General features: G+C 42.4%; 1 protein-coding gene across 3 annotated transcripts in view; it reads left to right on the plus strand.

The window, feature by feature from the left end:
• Positions 1-19052, plus strand: part of PDK3 (pyruvate dehydrogenase kinase 3) — a 72236-nt gene that overhangs the window by 35683 nt on the left and 17501 nt on the right. For all 3 annotated transcript variants that reach the window (XM_058714420.1, XM_058714419.1, XM_058714421.1), the window contains exon 6: positions 16513-16590. In XM_058714420.1, coding sequence (XP_058570403.1) covers positions 16513-16590 — 78 coding nt within the window. The remainder of the gene's footprint in view (positions 1-16512; positions 16591-19052) is intronic.

A 19052-nucleotide genomic window follows, 5' to 3' on the forward strand; every position in this document is an offset into this window, starting at 1 on the left:
GTCCCTTCCCTGCCCCCTCCCGTGCTTACTCACAGCTCTGGCTCCACTCTCTCTCCTGCCCTTCTCCACTTTGTACCCAGTGGCACCACTGCTGTACTGTGAATAAAGCTTGCTGTGTACTCATTTAATCATTTCTGCCGCTTGTGGGCATGACTTAGAGCCTGGATTCCTGGCGATGCCAGTGCCTAGGAAAATCATCCCCCGCTACCCTCCATGCCCTTCTGCCACGCGCATTGCCGCTTCCCCCAGCACACGTTCGCTCTCGTGGTCAGGAGGAAGGGCTCGCGTGTTCCCCGCTCCTACTTTATCTTTTAAACCAGATTTTGCATTTTTCGACAGCCTCTTCCCTTAAGGAGGTCAGCAGCGGAGCGTGGTTTCAGATTCTGAAAGTGCAGAAACACACCAAGCTACATTCACACAATCAACTCTTCTGCCACCTTCGTTCCCTTCGCAAATCATGCCTCCTGGTCCCCACGGCACGCTGAGTATGCTCGTGCATACTCTGTAGAATGCTCTTATGCTCCTTCCACCTGGTGAGGTGGATGCTTACTAAGGGCCACTTACTTGTCCTCAAACCATTGGTATAAGTTTTCCACCTGTTGTGACTCCATAATTTATATAAATATTATGTAAACTGAAGAAATACGAGTAGAAAAAAGATTTCTCTCCATTAAAATCAAGTTGAATGCTTCGGAAAGACTTGATAAAGAAGAGTCTCTTAAAAATGTAATGAAGTGACAGGGAACAGATAACTCTTAGGTTACAGGGCAGCACTGAGGAAAAATCGCAGAAGGAACCTGAACTCACATTGCTTCACAGGTATCTTTACCTTTAGTAGACTTTCAAGGAGTAGGAGTTGGAATTCATAGATACATGTGGGGTTACTTACCTGAGAAAGATGACCTAGAGCCCAAAACCGATCCATATGGAACGAAGAGGCTTTGGCCTTCCATGAAAAGGTTGGCGGGGGAGTAATTGTATATTCAAACGTGCAGTCGAACTTAACGTTTATAACAATAGTTCTACTTTAGGGCTTCCCACGTTATCGAGCGTTTTTGTTGGTCATCCAGCTCGTGTTCGCAGTTGGGTCAGTTAAGAGGACTAATGCCATATTAGCAAAATACTAAAAAGTGCTCATTGAAGGAAGTTCAGAAAAGGAGGGCAGGGGTAAAGAGAATAAAAATGACCCATTTTTGTAACTCAGTGAGAATATTGTTTTATACATTTGAGCTCATACCACATTTACAGATGAGTATGCAGTCACAAATACGGTGAGTGATCCTTGTCTCTACAAGATCCATTGTATTTGTTTCATCTTGTCCAGCGTGAGTGCCCATCACTCATGACCTTCCTGGATGAACTGAACATCTGACAGCATAGCCTCTTCTCCGTCCTCTGTATCAGTATGGTTGGAGTCCTTCCTATATCTCATCTGCTCTACTCATCATCTTTGTATACGAATGGTTTTTCCAGCCCAGTGTGTATGGTCTTTATTCCTCACTGGGCTATTGGCCTTAAATCAGGTAGCTTTCCTACTGTGGCGAAATGGACTGGGCAGCCTAGAAGGAAACCTGAAGGTCTCTTCTCCCTGTGGACTAAAGCCAATCTTAACAGTCACCTCCCGTTTCATTCCCTCTGGGCCCTCCTCTCAATTCTCTGAGTGTCAGAACACCTGAGCACAGGCTCTTTCTGGCTCAAAATAAGACTGAGAACGAACAAAGCAGAGAGCACCAGCGGTCAGAAGGCCTACAAGTTTTTCTGGGTTTTCTAGCAAAAAGGCCCCGGAGTCTCTCTAATGATGAGAAGGTCTCAAAGGGCCCACGTGTCACAGCCAGTCCCGGTATTCCTGGGAACTGTCAGAGAGTGGAAGAAAGTTGTGTCTGTGTCTTTGGACTCTTAGCGAAGTCTTACTGCTCCCTTCCTCTTTCTCGAGTAGCTGGTATTTTTTTCATTGCCTTTTGGCCTTCTCACATCCTATGAGACCTCTCAGGTTTTTTGGCCTTCTCACATCCTGTCTCAGTCTTGATTATTTTTGTCCTTCTGTTTTGTTTTAGGAAGCTTGATGTAGAGGAAGCAGGGGTTCCGGGTTTTAATGACAGCTCTACTCTTGATTTTCTCAGCTGTGAAGATCCTGCCCGAGTTCAGCACAGTCACATGTGAAGCCCACGTGACCTGGGCGTGCACACACATGCCTCCATATGCGCATGCGTTTCACAGCCTTACGCAGCTCTAATGAACTAACAATGGTACCATACCTGGGTCTCCTGAGACAGACCACAGGAACTACTTTTATGTAGAAGGGCAGGGACATTTTTATTTTTGACTGGATGGTTGTATAAATGTGTAAACGTGGGGTGCATCTTGCATAACACTGATTGAATGTGCAGAACATTGAAGCATGCCTCCTTGCTGCCTATTTAGCACATTAATATCTACCTTCACCATCTGTAAATTATAGACTCGTGGTAGCGAATGCTGGAATTAGTGTTGTAAAGCTGTTCCTATTATCCTCTGGGAGGTGCCTTCCATTGTGACCCTTTCCTCTTCTTTCTTTGTTAAGAAACCAGGAAATAAAATGGAAAATCCTGTGGTAAGATCATTTTAAAGGTACAGACTTAAATACTTGGTACAAAAGTCAGCATTCACAGTGATGTTAGTTTGCCTGTGTTGTTGCTACATGCCATTATTGCTTAGCATAATAGCATACAAGTGGTATCTTGAGAGCATGTCATTATTCTGGTTCAGAGATAATGTCTTACGCTCTCACTTAGGGCTCTTGAGGTTGCAGGTAACAGAGGCCCGCTCATGTTAGCACAAGAAACCGATACGTTAAAAGAATCTAGTAGGGGGACGCCTGGGTGGCTCAATCGGTTAAGCCTCTCACTTTGGCTCAGGTCATGATCTCACAGCTCGTGAGTTCGGGCCCCGTGTCAGGCTCTGCGCTGACAGTGCGGAGCCTGCTTGGGATTCTCCCTCTCTGCCTCTCCCCCACTCGTGCTGTCCCTCTCGCCCGCTCGCTCTCTCTCTCTCTCTCTCTCTCTCTCTCTCAAAATGAATAAACTTAAAAAAAAAAGAATCTAGTAGGTCCCATGATAATCCGAGGACAGGAAGCACTTCACAGTTGGAGCTACACTGGACCTGGGAAGCAGAAAACAAGGTTGTTTACTGTGTATCTTTGCAACTGAGGCTGCCAAGCCATGGCCCCTCTGCCTTTCTTTTAAATGTTTTTTTTCTTTAATTTTTTTTAATGTTTGTTTATTTTTGAGAGAGAGAAAAAGACAGAGTGTGAGCAGGGGAGGGGCAGAGAGGGAGGGAGGCACAGAATCCGAAGCAGGCTCCAGGCTCCGAGCTGTCAGCACAGAGCCCGACGTGGGGCTCAAACCCACGAACTGTGGATCATGACCTGAACCGAAGTCGGACGCTTAACCGACTGAGCCACTCAGGCGCCCCAGCCCCTCTGCCTTTCTCTCTTGTCTGTAGCCTTGACGCTTGTTTAGGGCAGCTCGTCTAAGGCATTGGTGGCCACCCCAGGCCCTCTAGGTCAGTCATGATAACTCTCAGCGTGTCCTTGTGTCTCCTGCCCTGCCTGTCTCTATCCTAATTTCTCAAAAAACGAATTTAGTTGGCCCAGTCCATCTTTTTGCCCACGACCACGGATTTGAGGACTGTGACCAACCTGTAGGTTGGTCGCCCTACAGTAGGTTCTGTCCCCCACTTGTCTAGTTGGCTGTGGCTGGGAGAGTGGGAGAAGGTCCAGTGCTTTCAAAAACCCTGGTTCCCACTCAGGATGGGTTTTGGGTAGAAGGATGGTAAACATACCTTACTAGAATTGCTTTATAGCTTACAAGGCTTCCTAAGAGCAGCATTATCTATGACTTTGTAATGCTTTATGGTCCTTTATGTTACTCTTCTGGCAGCGGCTTTTTAATCTTGAGCTTGACAGCTTTTTGTATCCTTTTAGACCCAAGTAAGGGACCGTGACACCTTCAGGTTTGTTTTTTCAGCACTCACTCACATTTATCCTTGTTCAGCCTCTTGTAAGCAAATGATTATGTGTATTCGCGATAGAGGTTATTATTTGATAGCAGAATTCTGTGGTGAATTTTGAATAGGAAAGTTTTCTAATAAAAAAGTCTCATGAAATAACTTCCATAATCCATTAAATTTTCCTGTATGCTTTTTAAAAAAACTAATTCCTTGTTACGTTGAATCTGTTCAACTACTTGCTGTGTGAACCTTTTAAAATTTTTTTGTTTTTTAAATGTTTGTTCTGAGAGAGTGAGAGAGAGCTAGAGAGAGCATGAGTGGGGAAGGGTCAGAGAGACAGAGACAGAGAGAGGCAGAGAGATAGAATCCCAAGCAGGCTCTGCACTGACAGTGGGGCACGACGACCTGGGGCTTGATCCCATGAGCCGTGAGATCACGACCTGAGCTGAAATCAGGAGTCGGATGCTTAACTGACTGAGCCACTCAGGTGCCCCTTAACCCTGCCTACCCTTTTAAATAAAATATATTTAGTCTTGTGTGTTTACAGTTTGGGTTGCCTGGGAAAGTATATATGTGCCACACCCACAGTTTTGTTAGTTACTTTATGATCAATACTTAATTTTCCTTGAAAACAGGTATTTTAAAACAATGGATAGCACCTAGGTTCAGTGACAGCAGTAGTGATTTTCTGGTACTTCCTTTTAAAGATTGGTGGTAAATACTAGACAAAATATATTGCTGATAAACGTGATTTAGTAAATTATCATACATAAAATTTGGGGTTTCTTTATTTTAGAGCAAGTGCGCAGGTGGGGGAGAGGGGCACGGGGAGGAAGGGAGAGAGAGGTGGGGGGGATACTCGAGCAGGCTCTACGTCAGCACAGAGCCCGATGTGGGGCTCGATCCCACAACCCAGGGATCATGACCTGAGCTGAAGTTGAGAGTCGGACAGTCAGCCGACTGAGCCACCCCGGCGCCCCTAAAATTTTGGTTTCTAATTAAAAAAAAATAGAAGTCTTATTAGGAAGCTTATTGTAAATAGAACTTACATTTTACTCTAGAATAAAGGAAATGGATTAATAAACCAGTAGTTGAATTTTGGTTATGTTGTTTTAAAGCTTTTTCATTTTTACATTGTTTAACTTAAACAGATTTTTTTTTGTTTCTCTATGCATGTGATGTCATGCACCCCCGGACCCCATGATCATTCATGTCCTGAGAGGCAGTGACAGAATTAGCATGACCTAGCTTCGGCTTTCCAGCCACATCTAGCTTCTCTTCACAATTACTTGCTAACTTTTTTTTAAAATGTGGGTTCCCAGGGGTGCCTGGGTGGCTTCGTTAGTTAAACGTCCAATTCTCGATTTTGGCTCAGGTCATGTCTCATGGTTAGTGAGTTCAAGCCCTGCTTGGGATTCTCTCTCTGTCTCTCCCTCCCTCCCTCCCTCCCTCTCCCTCTCCCTCTCCCTCCCTCCCTCCCTTCTCCCTCTCTCCATCTCTCTCTCCCTCTCTCTCCCTCCCTCCCTCTCTCCCTCCCTCCCTTTCTCCCTCCCTCCCTCCCTCTCCCTCTCCCTCTCTCCCTCCCTCCCTCCCTCCCTCCCTCCCTCCCTCCCTCCCTCTCTCCCTCTCTCCCTCCCTCTCTCCCTCTCTCCCTCCCTCTCTCCCTCTCTCCCTCTCTCCCTCTTTCCCTCTTTCCCTCTCTCTCCCTCTCTCTCTCAAAATAAACGTTTAAAAAATAAAAATAAAATATGGATTCCCAGGCCTCAATATGGACCAACTGTATCATAATCTCCAGGGGTTCGTTTATAATGTGTACTTTTTTTTTTTTTAACTTGGTAATGAATTCTGCCTACAGCCAGGTTTGGAAAACACTCTGGACCTCTGGTTCCCAGTCTGACCAAAAAGAACATCTGTCATCAGTGTAATTGACTACACTTTGAGAACTTTCTCATGGGCAGGAGGATTCTTCAACCTAAGGAATGCTTACTAGGCATGTTTGTGTCCATGGTATTATAATGTGTTATGGGAATTTATGAATATGAATATATGATTTTACCATTACTGCCCCACAAATACTTTTGGCTGGCTGGTGTATGTGAATCTTGTTGTAATGTCTTGAGTTTTTCAGGTTCATGATGCATTTCTTTTTTCTTCTTTCCTTCCTTTCTCTTTCTTTCTTTCTTTCTTTCCTTCTTTCCTTCTTTCCTTATTTCTTTCTTTTTGTTTTTTTTGTTTTTTTTTTTAAGTAAGCTCTAGTCCCAACATGGGGCTTGAACTCACGGCCGCGAGATCAAGAGTCGCATGCTCTCCCAACTGACCCAGCCAGGTGCCTCCATAATGCAGTTTTTAATTACAGCATCGATACACTGTAATAAGTAGTAGGGTTTAAAAATCCTTATTCACATGTGGTTTTAGGAACCATACTGGGTCTTTGAGTTTCAAGTTGACTGCTTCTTTCTGGGCTCTGTCATCTTACCCATGTTATATTTACATAATACCTTTTCTGAATAATGCTGTTATAATTTCATGCTCCTGGCCAAGCTAATGCCATGAGGAACTAGCACATTTAGTGGGACTGGGTTCTTTTCTATCTATAGTGAATGGAAGAACGATGTTTAAACATCTTTAAAGGTGTCCTATACTTGAAGGAGTTGTTTTGTGGAGGTGTGTCGGCTCTGTATGTGGTTAACAAAGCTCCATTTTCAGATTTCATTATTCATTGGTTTAAAGAAAGTGGCCTTGGAGGCTCTCGGTCGGCTCTGTGCTCTCGTGTCACTAGGTGGAGATATAGCATTGTTGAGTGGTGTAGCCAAAGCAAAGAGGGAGTATTGATTTCTTATCTTTTTATGAAACTACAGATGTTTGATGAGGTTTCTTACACTCTAGGAAAAAACTTGTGAGTTTAGTATAATTCCAAATTTTCATTTTCTTTTATTAGAGTTTAAATTCAATACTACTTTAACGTCTGTTTTCACACTGATCAACTCTTCATTTTAAAAATACTTTTCTCCTCTTACTAACATTTCAATTGGCTGTCCCTCATTATTTCATCTTGTCATAGTTATTCCAGTGTCCGTATTTGTGATTCTTTACAGAGATTTGATTCTAAAAGTTTAGTAATTAGAATTTTTACTCTGAGGTCAAATATTATGTAAAATTTTAATTGGGTAGCAATATGAGGTGAATGAACCAAGCTTTTTGGTTGGAACATACCTGAATCTTTATATTATTTTAGGTTGACAGTGTTAAATTTTAACATACTTAAATTCTGTAGGCGTTATTTCCCCCCTCCCCTTTTCTTCCTTCCTTCCCTCTTTCTCTTACCTCTTGAATCTTAAACAAGTATCCACTCTATGCACAGTATTGATGTCAGGAATATGAAAAAAGCACAAGCCTGTCTCCAAAGAGCTGGTGTCCAGGTGAGAATATTGCAAATGCACCTATGAAGCGTTTTAAAGTAATCTGAGTATCTGATCTTTAGAAATTGTAAAGGTGAACTTTAAAAAAATGTCACTTTGGAAAAGATTCTGGCTGTTCCTCAAATGTTTAAACATTGTGATACCTTGTGATCATGCAGTTTTCCTCTCCTGGGTATATACCCAAGGGAAATGAAAACATATGTTTACAAAAAACACTTGGACGTGAATGTTCATAGCAGCATTATTCATAATAGCCAAAAAGGGGAAACAATCCTGATGTCCCTCAACAAATGAATGGAGAAACAAAATGTGTTTGTGTACAGTCTAACACTGTTCAGCATTGAGAAGGAATAAAGTACTGATAGACGGTGCAACATGGGTGACCCCTGAAAACATTCTGCTCCGCGAAAGAAGCTAGGCACCAAAGGCCACATATTGTGTGATTCCACTTATGTAAAGTGTCCAGAATAGCAAGTCTATAGACAGAAAGTAGACCCGTGGCTGCCTAGGGCTGGGTGGAGGGAGACGATTGCCAATGGTCATGGAGTTTATTTCCCTGGTGATGAAAATGTGAAGTTGATCATGGGGACGGATGCATAGCACTGAAAATACGCTAAAAACCACGGAATTGTGTATATGCTTTAAATGGGTGACTTATATGGATATGACAATTGTATCTCAGTAAAGCTGTTCTTTTAATGTTTATTTATTTCTTATTTTGAGAGAGACAGTGCGAGCAGGGAAGGGGCAGAGAGGGGGAGAGAAAGAGAATCCCGAGCAGGCTCCGCACTGTCAGTGCAGAGCCTGACGTGGGGCTCAAACCCATGAAGCATGAGATCGTGACCTGAGCTGAACCCAAGACTCAGACGCTTAACCGACTGAGCCACCTAGGCACCCCTCAGTAAAGCTGTTTTTAAAATAAATTATCAAGGGGCGCCTGGGTGGCTCAGTTGGTTGCGCGTCTGACTGCATCTCAGGTCGAAGTCTGGCGGTCTGTGAGTTCGAGCCCCACGTCAGGCTCCGTGCCCATCGCTCGGAGCCTGTTTTGGATTCCGTGCCTGCCGCTCTGTCTGACTCTCTCCCGTCCGTTGTCTGTGCCAAAAAAGTAAATAAAGGTTAAAAAAAAATTTTTTTTAATAAATTATCAAAAGGTTTAAAATTTATCAAAGGAAGGAATATGTATTGATCATCTAATAGGTATATACTAAGTTCTGTATGGGTTACAAACCACGTGGAAAACACAAACCCTGACCTCAGATTGTTTATAGTTCAAGAGAAAAGGCACCCATGCAGTCTATAATAATGCACTTTTGCTCTCTGAATGTTTTCCATCTTTTGAGATCTAACTGCCTGAATTCTGTTCCAGCTATTTCTTTAATAGCCCAGATCTTCTTACCCTATGTCTTTTTTTTCCTTTTAGAAGTGAACTCTTGTTCCTCAGACTTTGATAAATATCAGCCCCACTGTGTTACCTTTAAGTAACTTAAAGGACCTTTTTAAGCTATGGTAGTGTCCCCGGTAACTTAGAGTGTGTGGCCCATGGAATTCCCTTCTTCCAGCAAATACTCACGGATAATTCATTACAAATAATTGGCACATCTTAAGACTTTGGGCAGTATTATTTTTTAAAAGATTATTTTAAAATCCTTTTTTTTTAATTTATTTATTTATTTATTTATTTTTTTTATTTTTTTATTTTTTATTTTTTAATATACGAAATTTACTGTCAAATTGGTTTCCATACAACACCCAGTGCTCATCTCAAAAGGTGCCCTCCTCAATACCCATCACCCACCCTGCCCTCCCTCCCACCCCCCATCAACCCTCAGTTTGTTCTCAGTTTTTAACAGTCTCTTATGCTTTGGCTCTCTCCCATTCTAACCTCTTTTTTTTTTTTTTTTCCTTTCCCCTCCCCCATGGGTTTCTGTTACGTTTCTCAGGATCCACATAAGAGTGAAACCATATGGTATCTGTCTTTCTCTGTATGGCTTATTTCACTTAGCATCACACTCTCCAGTTCCATCCACGTTGCTACAAAAGGCCATATTTCATTCTTTCTCATTGCCACGTAGTATTCCATTGTGTATATAAACCACAATTTCTTTATCCATTCATCAGTTGATGGACATTTAGGCTCTTTCCATAATTTGGCGATTGTTGAGAGTGCTGCTATAAACATTGGGGTACAAGTGCCCCTATGCATCAGTACTCCTGTATCCCTTGGATAAATTCCTAGCAGTGCTATTGCTGGGTCATAGGGTAGGTCTATTTTTAATTTTCTGAGGAACCTCCACACTGCTTTCCAGAGCGGCTGCACCAATTTGCATTCCCACCAACAGTGCAAGAGGGTTCCCGTCTCTCCACATCCTCTCCAGCATCTATAGTCTCCTGATTTCTTCATTTTGGCCACTCTGACTGGTGTGAGGTGGTATCTGAGTGTGGTTTTGATTTGTATTTCCCTGATGAGGAGCGACGTTGAACATCTTTTCATGTGCCTGTTAGCCATCCGGATGTCTTCTTTAGAGAAGTGTCTATTCATGTTTTCTGCCCATTTCTTCACTGGGTTATTTGTTTTTCGGGTGTGGAGTTTGATGAGCTCTTTATAGATTTTGGATACTAGCCCTTTGTCCGATGTGTCATTTGCAAATATCTTTTCCCATTCCGTTGGTTGCCTTTTAGTTTTGTTGGTTGTTTCCTTTGCTGTGCAGAAGCTTTTTATCTTCATAAGGTCCCAGTAATTCACTTTTGCTTTTAATTCCCTTGCCTTTGGGGATGTGCCGAGTAAGAGATTGCTACGGCTGAGGTCAGAGAGGTCTTTTCCTGCTTTCTCCTCTAAGGTTTTGATGGTTTCCTGTCTCACATTCAGGTCCTTTATCCATTTTGAGTTTATTTTTGTGAATGGTGTGAGAAAGTGGTCTAGTTTCAACCTTCTGCATGTTGCTGTCCAGTTCTCCCAGCACCATTTGTTAAAGAGACTGTCTTTTTTCCATTGGATGTTCTTTCCTGCTTTGTCAAAAATGAGTTGGCCATACGTTTGTGGGTCTAGTTCTGGGGTTTCTAGTCGATTCCATTGGTCTATGTGTCTGTTTTTATGCCAATACCATGCTGTCTTGATGATGACAGCTTTGTAGTAGAGGCTAAAGTCTGGGATTGTGATGCCTCCTGCTTTGGTCTTCTTCTTCAAAATTACTTTGGCTATTCGGGGCCTTTTGTGGTTCCATATGAATTTTAGGATTGCTTGTTCTAGTTTCGAGAAGAATGCTGGTGCAATTTTGATTGGGATTGCATTGAATGTGTAGATAGCTTTGGGTAGTATTGACATTTTGACAATATTTATTCTTCCAATCCATGAGCAGGGAATGTCTTTCCATTTCTTTATATCTTCTTCAATTACCTGCATAAGCTTTCTATAGTTTTCAGCATACAGATCTTTTACATCTTTGGTTAGATTTATTCCTAGGTATTTTATGCTTCTTGGTGCAATTGTGAATGGGATCAGTTTCTTTATTTGTCTTTCTGTTGCTTCATTGTTAGTGTATAAGAATGCAACTGATTTCTGTACATTGATTTTGTATCCGGCAACTTTGCTGAATTCATGTATCAGTTCTAGCAGACTTTTGGTGGAGTCTATCGGATTTTCCATGTATAATATCATGTCATCTGCAAAAAGCGAAAGCTTGACTTCATCTTTGCCAATTTGGATGCCTTTGATTTCCTTTTGTTGTCTGATTGCTGATGCTAGAACTTCCAGCACTATATTAAACAGCAGCGGTGAGAGTGGGCATCCCTGTCGTGTTCCTGATCTCAGGGAAAAAGCTCTCAGTTTTTCCCCATTGAGGATGATGTTAGCTGTGGGCTTTTCATAAATGGCTTTTATGATCTTTAAGTATGTTCCTTCTATCCCGACTTTCTCAAGGGTTTTTATTAAGAAAGGGTGCTGGATTTTGTCAAAGGCCTTTTCTGCATCGATTGACAGGATCATATGGTTCTTCTCTTTTTTTTTGTTAATGTGATGTATCACGTTGATCGATTTGCGAATGTTGAACCAGCCCTGCATCCCAGGAATGAATCCCACTTGATCATGGTGAATAATTCTTTTTATATGCTGTTGAATTCGATTTGCTAGTATCTTATTGAGAATTTTTGCATCCATATTCATCAGGGATATTGGCCTGTAGTTCTCTTTTTTTACTGGGTCTCTGTCTGGTTTAGGAATCAAAGTAATACTGGCTTCATAGAATGAGTCTGGAAGTTTTCCTTCCCTTTCTATTTCTTGGAATAGCTTGAGAAGGATAGGTATTATCTCTGCTTTAAACGTCTGGTAGAACTCCCCTGGGAAGCCATCTGGTCCTGGACTCTTATTTGTTGGGAGATTTTTGATAACCGATTCAATTTCTTCGCTGGTTATGGGTCTGTTCAAGCTTTCTATTTCCTCCTGATTGAGTTTTGGAAGCGTGTGGGTGTTTAGGAATTTGTCCATTTCTTCCAGGTTGTCCAATTTGTTGGCGTATAATTTTTCATAGTATTCCCTGATAATTGTTTGTATCTCTGAGGGATTGGTTGTAATAATTCCATTTTCATTCATGATTTTATCTATTTGGGTCATCTCCCTTTTCTTTTTGAGAAGCCTGGCTAGAGGTTTGTCAATTTTGTTTATTTTTTCAAAAAACCAACTCTTGGTTTCATTGATCTGCTCTACAGTTTTTTTAGCTTCTATATTGTTTATTTCTGCTCTGATCTTTATTATTTCTCTTCTTCTGCTGGGTTTAGGCTGCCTTTGCTGTTCTGCTTCTATTTCCTTTAGGTGTGTTGTTAGATTTTGTATTTGGGATTTTTCTTGTTTCTTGAGATAGGCCTGGATGGCAATGTATTTTCCTCTCAGGACTGCCTTCGCTGCGTCCCAAAGCGTTTGGATTGTTGTATTTTCATTTTCGTTTGTTTCCATATATTTTTTAATTTCTTCTCTAATTGCCTGGTTGACCCACTCATTCGTTAGTAGGGTGTTCTTTAACCTCCATGCTTTTGGAGGTTTTCCAGACTTTTTCCTGTGGTTGATTTCAAGCTTCATAGCATTGTGGTCTGAAAGTATGCATGGTATAATTCCAATTCTTGTAAACTTATGAAGGGCTGTTTTGTGACCCAGTATATGATCTATCTTGGAGAATGTTCCATGTGCACTCGAGAAGAAAGTATATTCTGTTGCTTTGGGATGCAGAGTTCTAAATATATCTGTCAAGTCCATCTGATCCAATGTATCATTCAGGGCCCTTGTTTCTTTATTGACTGTGTGTCTAGATGATCTATCCATTTCTGTAAGTGGGGTGTTAAAGTCCCCTGCAATGACCACATTCTTATCAATAAGGTTGCTTATGTTTATGAGTAACTGTTTTATATATCTGGGGGCTCCGGTATTTGGCGCATAGACATTTATAATTGTTAGCTCTTCCTGATGGATAGACCCTGTAATTATTATATAATGCCCTTCTTCATCTCTTGTTACAGCCTTTAATTTAAAGTCTAGTTTGTCTGATATAAGTATGGCTACTCCAGCTTTCTTTTGGCTTCCAGTAGCATGATAAATAGTTCTCCATCCCCTCACTCTCAATCTAAAGGTGTCCTCAGATCTAAAATGAGTCTCTTGTAGACAGCAAATAGATGGGTCTTGTTTTTTTATCCATTCTGATACCCTATGTCTTTTGGTTGGCGCATTTAATCCATTTACATTCAGTGTTATTATAGAAAGATACGGGTTTAGAGTCATTGTGATGTCTGTATGTTTTATGCTTGTAGTGATGTCTCTGGTACTTTGTCTCACAGGATCCCCCTTAGGATCTCTTGTAGGGCTGGTTTCGTGGTGACAAATTCCTTCAGTTTTTGTTTGTTTGGGAAGACCTTTATCTCTCCTTCTATTCTAAATGACAGACTTGCTGGATAAAGGATTCTCGGCTGCATATTTTTTCTGTTTAGCCCACTGAAGATGTCGTGCCAAGCCTTTCTGGCCTGCCAAGTTTCAAAGGAGAGATCAGTCACGAGTCTTATAGGTCTCCCTTTATATGTGAGGGCACGTTTATCCCTTGCTGCTTTCAGAATTTTCTCTTTATCCTTGTATTTTGCCAGTTTCACTATGATATGTCGTGCAGAAGATCGATTCAAGTTACGTCTGAAGGGAGTTCTCTGTGCCTCTTGGATTTCAATGCCTTTTTCCTTCCCCAGTTCAGGGAAGTTCTCAGCTATAATTTCTTCAAGTACCCCTTCAGCACCTTTCCCTCTCTCTTCCTCCTCTGGGATACCAATTATGCGTATATTATTTCTTTTTAGTGTATCACTTAGTTCTCTAATTTTCCCCTCATACTCCTGGATTTTTTTATCTCTCTTTCTTTCAGCTTCCTCTTTCTCCATAACTTTATCTTCTAGTTCACCTATTCTCTCCTCTGCCTCTTCAATCCGAGCCGTCGTGGTTTCCATTTTGTTTTGCATTTCGTTTAAAGCGTTTTTCAGCTCCTCGTGACTGTTCCTTAGTCCCTTGATCTCTGTAGCAAGAGATTCTCTGCTGTCCTGTATACTGTTTTCAAGCCCAGCGATTAATTTTATGACTATTATTCTAAATTCACTTTCTGTTATATTATTTAAATCCTTTTTGATCAGTTCATTAGCTGTTGTTATTTCCTGGAGATTCTTCTGAGGGGAATTCTTCCGTTTGGTCATTTTGGACAGTCCCTGGAGTGGTGAGGACCCGCAGGGCACTTCCCCCGTGCTGTGGTGTATAACTGGAGTTGGTGGGCGGGGCCGCAGTCCGACCTGATGTCTGCCCCCAGCCCACCGCTGGGGCCACAGTCAGACTGGTGTGTGCCTTCTCTTCCCCTCTCCTAGGGGCGGGATTCACTGTGGGGTGGTGTGGCCCGTCTGGTCTACTTGCACACTGCCAGGCTTGTGGTGCTGGGAAGCTGGCGTATTAGCTGGGGTGGGTAGGCAAGGTGCACGGGGGCGGGAGGGGCAGGCTTAGCTCGCTTCTCCTTAGGTGATCCACTTCAGGAGGGGCCCTGTGGCAGCGGGAGGGAGTCAGATCCGCTGCCGGAGGTTTGGCTCCGCGGAAGCACAGAGTTGGGTGTTTGCGCGGAGCGAGCAAGTTCCCTGGCAGGAACCGGTTCTCTTTGGGATTTTGGCTGGGGGATGGGCGGGGGAGATGGCGCTGGCGAGCGCCTTTGTTCCCCGCCAAGCTGAGCTCTGCCGTCCGGGGGCTCAGCAGCTCTCCCTCCCTTTGTCCTCCAGCCTTCCCGCTTTCTGAGCAGAGCTGTTAGCTTCTGACCTCCCAGACGCTAAGTCGCGCTTGCTGTCGGAACACAGTCCGTCCGGCCCCTCCGCTTTTGCCAGCCCGACTCGGGGGCTCTGCTTGGCCGGCGAGCCGACCCTCCGCCCCGGCTCCCTCCCGCCAGTCCGTGGAGCGCGCACCGCCTCGCCGCCCTTCCTACCCTCTTCCGTGGGCCTCTCGTCTGCGCTTGGCTCCGGAGACTCCGTTCTGCTAATCCTCTGGCGGTTTTCTGGGTTCTTTAGGCAGGTGTAGGTGGAATCTAAGTGATCAGCAGGACGCGCGGTGAGCCCAGCGTCCTCCTACGCCCCCATCTTCCCTAAAATCCTTTTTATTTCAGTTCTTGAACCAGCACTGGTATATTATTATTAACTAAAGCCTGTGGATTACATTCAGCCTCACTCTTTGTGTTGTGCTGTTCTGTCGCCTTTAACAAATGCATAATGTCATACACCCACCATTGCAGTACGTACAGTACGTACTGCCCTAAACACGCCCCATGCTCTACCTGTTCATCCCTGCCCTTCCTACCTCCCCCTGAACCTCTGAAAACCACCGATCTTTCTGTTGTCTCTATGGTTTTGCCTTTCCCGGAATGTCATTTAGTTTTTATTTTAACTGAAATTTTTTTTCGAAGTATAGTTGACATACAATGTTACATTAGTTTCAGGTGTACAGCATAGTGATTGAACAATTCTATACATAACTCACTGTTCATCACAGTAAGTGTAGTCACCGTGCAAATCGTACCTACAAAGAGATAGCACCTCACACCAGTCAGAATGGCTAGTGTCAAAACGACAAGAATAACAAGTGTTGGTGAGGATGTGGAGAAAAGGAAACCCTCCTGCACTCTCGGGGGAATGTATTTGGGCCAGGCACTGTGGAACACATTATGGAGGGTCCTCAGAAAACTAAAAATTGAAGTACCGTATGATCCAGTAATTCCACTTGGGGGTTTTTACCCAAGGAAAACAGAAACACTGATTCGAAGATATAGGCACCCCTACGTTTATGGCAGCATTACTTACAGTAGCCAAGATACAGAAGCAACCCAAGTGTCCATCTATAGATAAGTGGATGAAGAAAAAGTGGTATCTACATACAATGGAATATTACTCAGCCATGAAAAATGAGATCTTGCCATTTATGGCTATATGGATGGTCCTAGAGGGTATTGTGTTAAGTGAAATAAGTCAGACAGAGAAAGACAAATACCATATGATTTCATTTACCTATGGAATCTAAGCAACAAAACAAATGAACAAACAGACAGACTCACAAATACGGGGAACAAACTGGTGGTTGCCAGAAGGGCGGGTGGGTGGATAGGTGAAATTGGTGGAGAGGTACGATGTTCCAGTTAGAAAATAAGTAAGTCACGGAGATGAAAAGTACGGCCAAGGGAGTATAGTCAATAATAGTGTAACAACAAATCTCTTATGCTGCAATTTAGTCAGGTTGCATGGTGTTCAAAAGTACAGTTTATAAATTTTCATGAAAAATACCTTTTAGGAATATTTAAAAGTTAAATAAATGTATGGTTAGTAGATGACTGGCCATATTGTCATTAGTGCAGTATTTTGATACTTTTGTATTTGTATTGTAAAGTCATTAAAGCTTTAAAGGAAGAGAAATTTTGGTTCAGTCATCATAATTCTATTACAGCCAAAAAAGACTATTTTGTAAAAAAAAACAATAATTCTAAATCCGTCTGGTTAGAAACTGCCCTGATTTTGTTTATGTATCTCTATGTCTCTCTGCTTGTGTCGAAAGCTAAACTCTTTTTTTTCTTTACAGATGCATATGAAACCGCCAAGATGCTGTGTGAACAGTATTACCTGGTCGCCCCAGAGCTGGAAGTTGAAGAATTTAATGGTAAAAGGAAAATAATTTTAACCTTAAATGTAAGGAAGTTGACTAAAAATCTGATACCTTAGCTACCTTTCAATGAGATCCTAAAAGTACGCTACTTTTTCCTCGTATATCTTTTAAAACTTTTCTATCTCTTAGGTCACCTAGGTATATTGTTGTAAGGAGTTTTTGTACAGGAGTTTGTGATCTGTTAGAACTCAGAGTTCTTGGAACAGAACTGATCAAGGTAGAAGATGCACAAACCTGTAAATAGGCAATTCTCAAAATAACAAATGCCAAGCAGTCACTAAACATACGGGAACGCGTTTAACTAGACTAATCAAAGAACAACAAACAAAAATAGAGAAATGTTGTCTTTCAAAGTGGCAGTGATTAAAACGTTGTGATGCTTTGAATTGGTGCCCAGAAAACTACTCTGTCACTCTGTCACCGACACTTACACATTTTGGGTAGAAGTTTGAATTGGTACAGCCTTTCTCAGAAAATGCTACTGGTGTCCTTTCTCTTGGCCTAGTAAATTAAATTTAGTAATGGTCTTATTCTTTGGTCTGGTAAATTAACCATCAGAAAATGCATTCTAAGAAAGTAAGGTGTGCACAGATGTACGTATAAGAATAATGATCACAGTGGTTTTCTTACACAGAAAAGTGAGAAAACAACCCAGGTTTTCCATACTAGAAGATTATTTAAATAATTGTGGTACACTCATAAGATAGAACACTAAGCAGCCATTCAAAATAATGCTTTGAAAGAATATTGAGGGGCACTTGGGTGACTCATTCAGTTAAGCCTCCGGCTTCGGCTCAGGTCATGATCTCACAGTTTTTGACTTCCAGCCTGGCATCGGGCTGTCTGCTGTCAGCGCAGAGCCTGCTTCAGATCCTCTGTCCCCCTCTCCTTCTGCCCCTTCCCCATGCGTGTTCATGTGTGCTCTCTCTCTCTTTCAAAAAAAATTTTTTTTAAAAAAGAATATTGAATGTATGGGAAAAGATGAGCTTTTTAAACACAGGCTATCAAAGTTTGTAGTAGTGCAAGTTCATTGGAGAATATTTTGGAGGATTTATAGCACCAAAATACAGCAGCTTTCTGGATAGTAGGGTCATGACTGATTGTTAACTTCGTCATAGGATTCTATACTTACTTATATGTTACCTTTATTTATTTGTTAGTTACAAAAGAGACATGCTCGTTGGAAAAATACAAACAACACAGAATGTAGAGTAAAAAGTGAGAGTCCTCTACTGTCTCGGGACTGTACAGAGCTTTGGTTTTTTTTAATGTAAATGCAGTTGAAACTATACATGTGCTGTCACTTGTGTTTTTCACTTTCGCCTTGAAGATCTTTGCGTTTATTAATGGCATTTAGAGATTATCCACAGCGTAAACTGCCGTGATTTATTTAATCATTTACTGGTGAGTGAACATTTAGGATTTCTAATTTCCCCATATTCCTTGTAATGAGTGGTGCAGGGTATGTGTGGGTCTGTATCTGGAGGGTGGGAAAATCTGTGAACACGTGGAAGTCTTTGTGTCAGTTGGGTTCCTAGAAGTGGAATGACTGATTCTTAGGGAGTGGGCACTTACAATTAAAGATAAACCCAGTTCCCTCTCAAACGTCTACCAAAAATGTATTTTACTTGCAATGAGGTCAAAATGTGGAAAGACTTGAGGCTGTCGTTTCGGGATATTCGCCCCTCCGTTCTTCCAGAACGTATGCAATCAAAGCTGCTTTCACAGTCTGTTGGGTTCTCCATATTTGTAGTCAATACACTGCCACAGCAGAAGGGACTTTGCTGGAGTATTCCTGAGTAGAAGCATCTCTGTATTCTCTCTCCTCCTCCTTACAGGCTGGGCAAGGTCTGACCTCACTGTACAGATTTCTGTTTGTCAAACACGGGACTTAAATTCGCAGGTGGTAACCAGCCGCTGTTTCGTGTGAATGGCAGCCTCACTCGCTGTAAAGGCCAGAGCAGCGAGCCTGCTTTTGCTGATCCCGGGAGCCAGCCGTGTCCCCCGTTCCTTCTCAGTGAAGCGGTCACACTGGGCAGCACACCTCACCAGGAGAGGAGATTAATGACTGTTTTTAGCACTGTCTCATGCATGAGTTTTGGAGCCGCTCTTCCCATCTTTAAGAGAAATAAATGCTGGTGGTTATAGGCCACCTCTAGCTTCCTGTTGCTTTGGGTAATGTGTTTATGATTGCTCTTTATCATTTCCTGAATGTCAAAGTTCTTTGTGGGCATGGTTAAGGACTTCGCTTTAGCGCTCACAGGTTCTGCGTTAGAGATGCAGGTCAGAGGTCAGTGTTCAACCCCTTAATGGATGTTGTCACTTTATAGAGAGTGGGTGTTTCCCACAGCACGATAGCTGCCTCAGTTTTTCCCGAAGGAAATCTGCCGGATCCAGATTCCCGTGGATTCATTGTTAGAGCCTGCATGAGCTAGCATAGCATCTTCTTTCTCGTT

The sequence above is a fragment of the Neofelis nebulosa genome, chromosome X, assembly GCF_028018385.1.
Source record: "Neofelis nebulosa isolate mNeoNeb1 chromosome X, mNeoNeb1.pri, whole genome shotgun sequence".
Classification (NCBI taxonomy): Eukaryota; Metazoa; Chordata; class Mammalia; order Carnivora; family Felidae; genus Neofelis; species Neofelis nebulosa.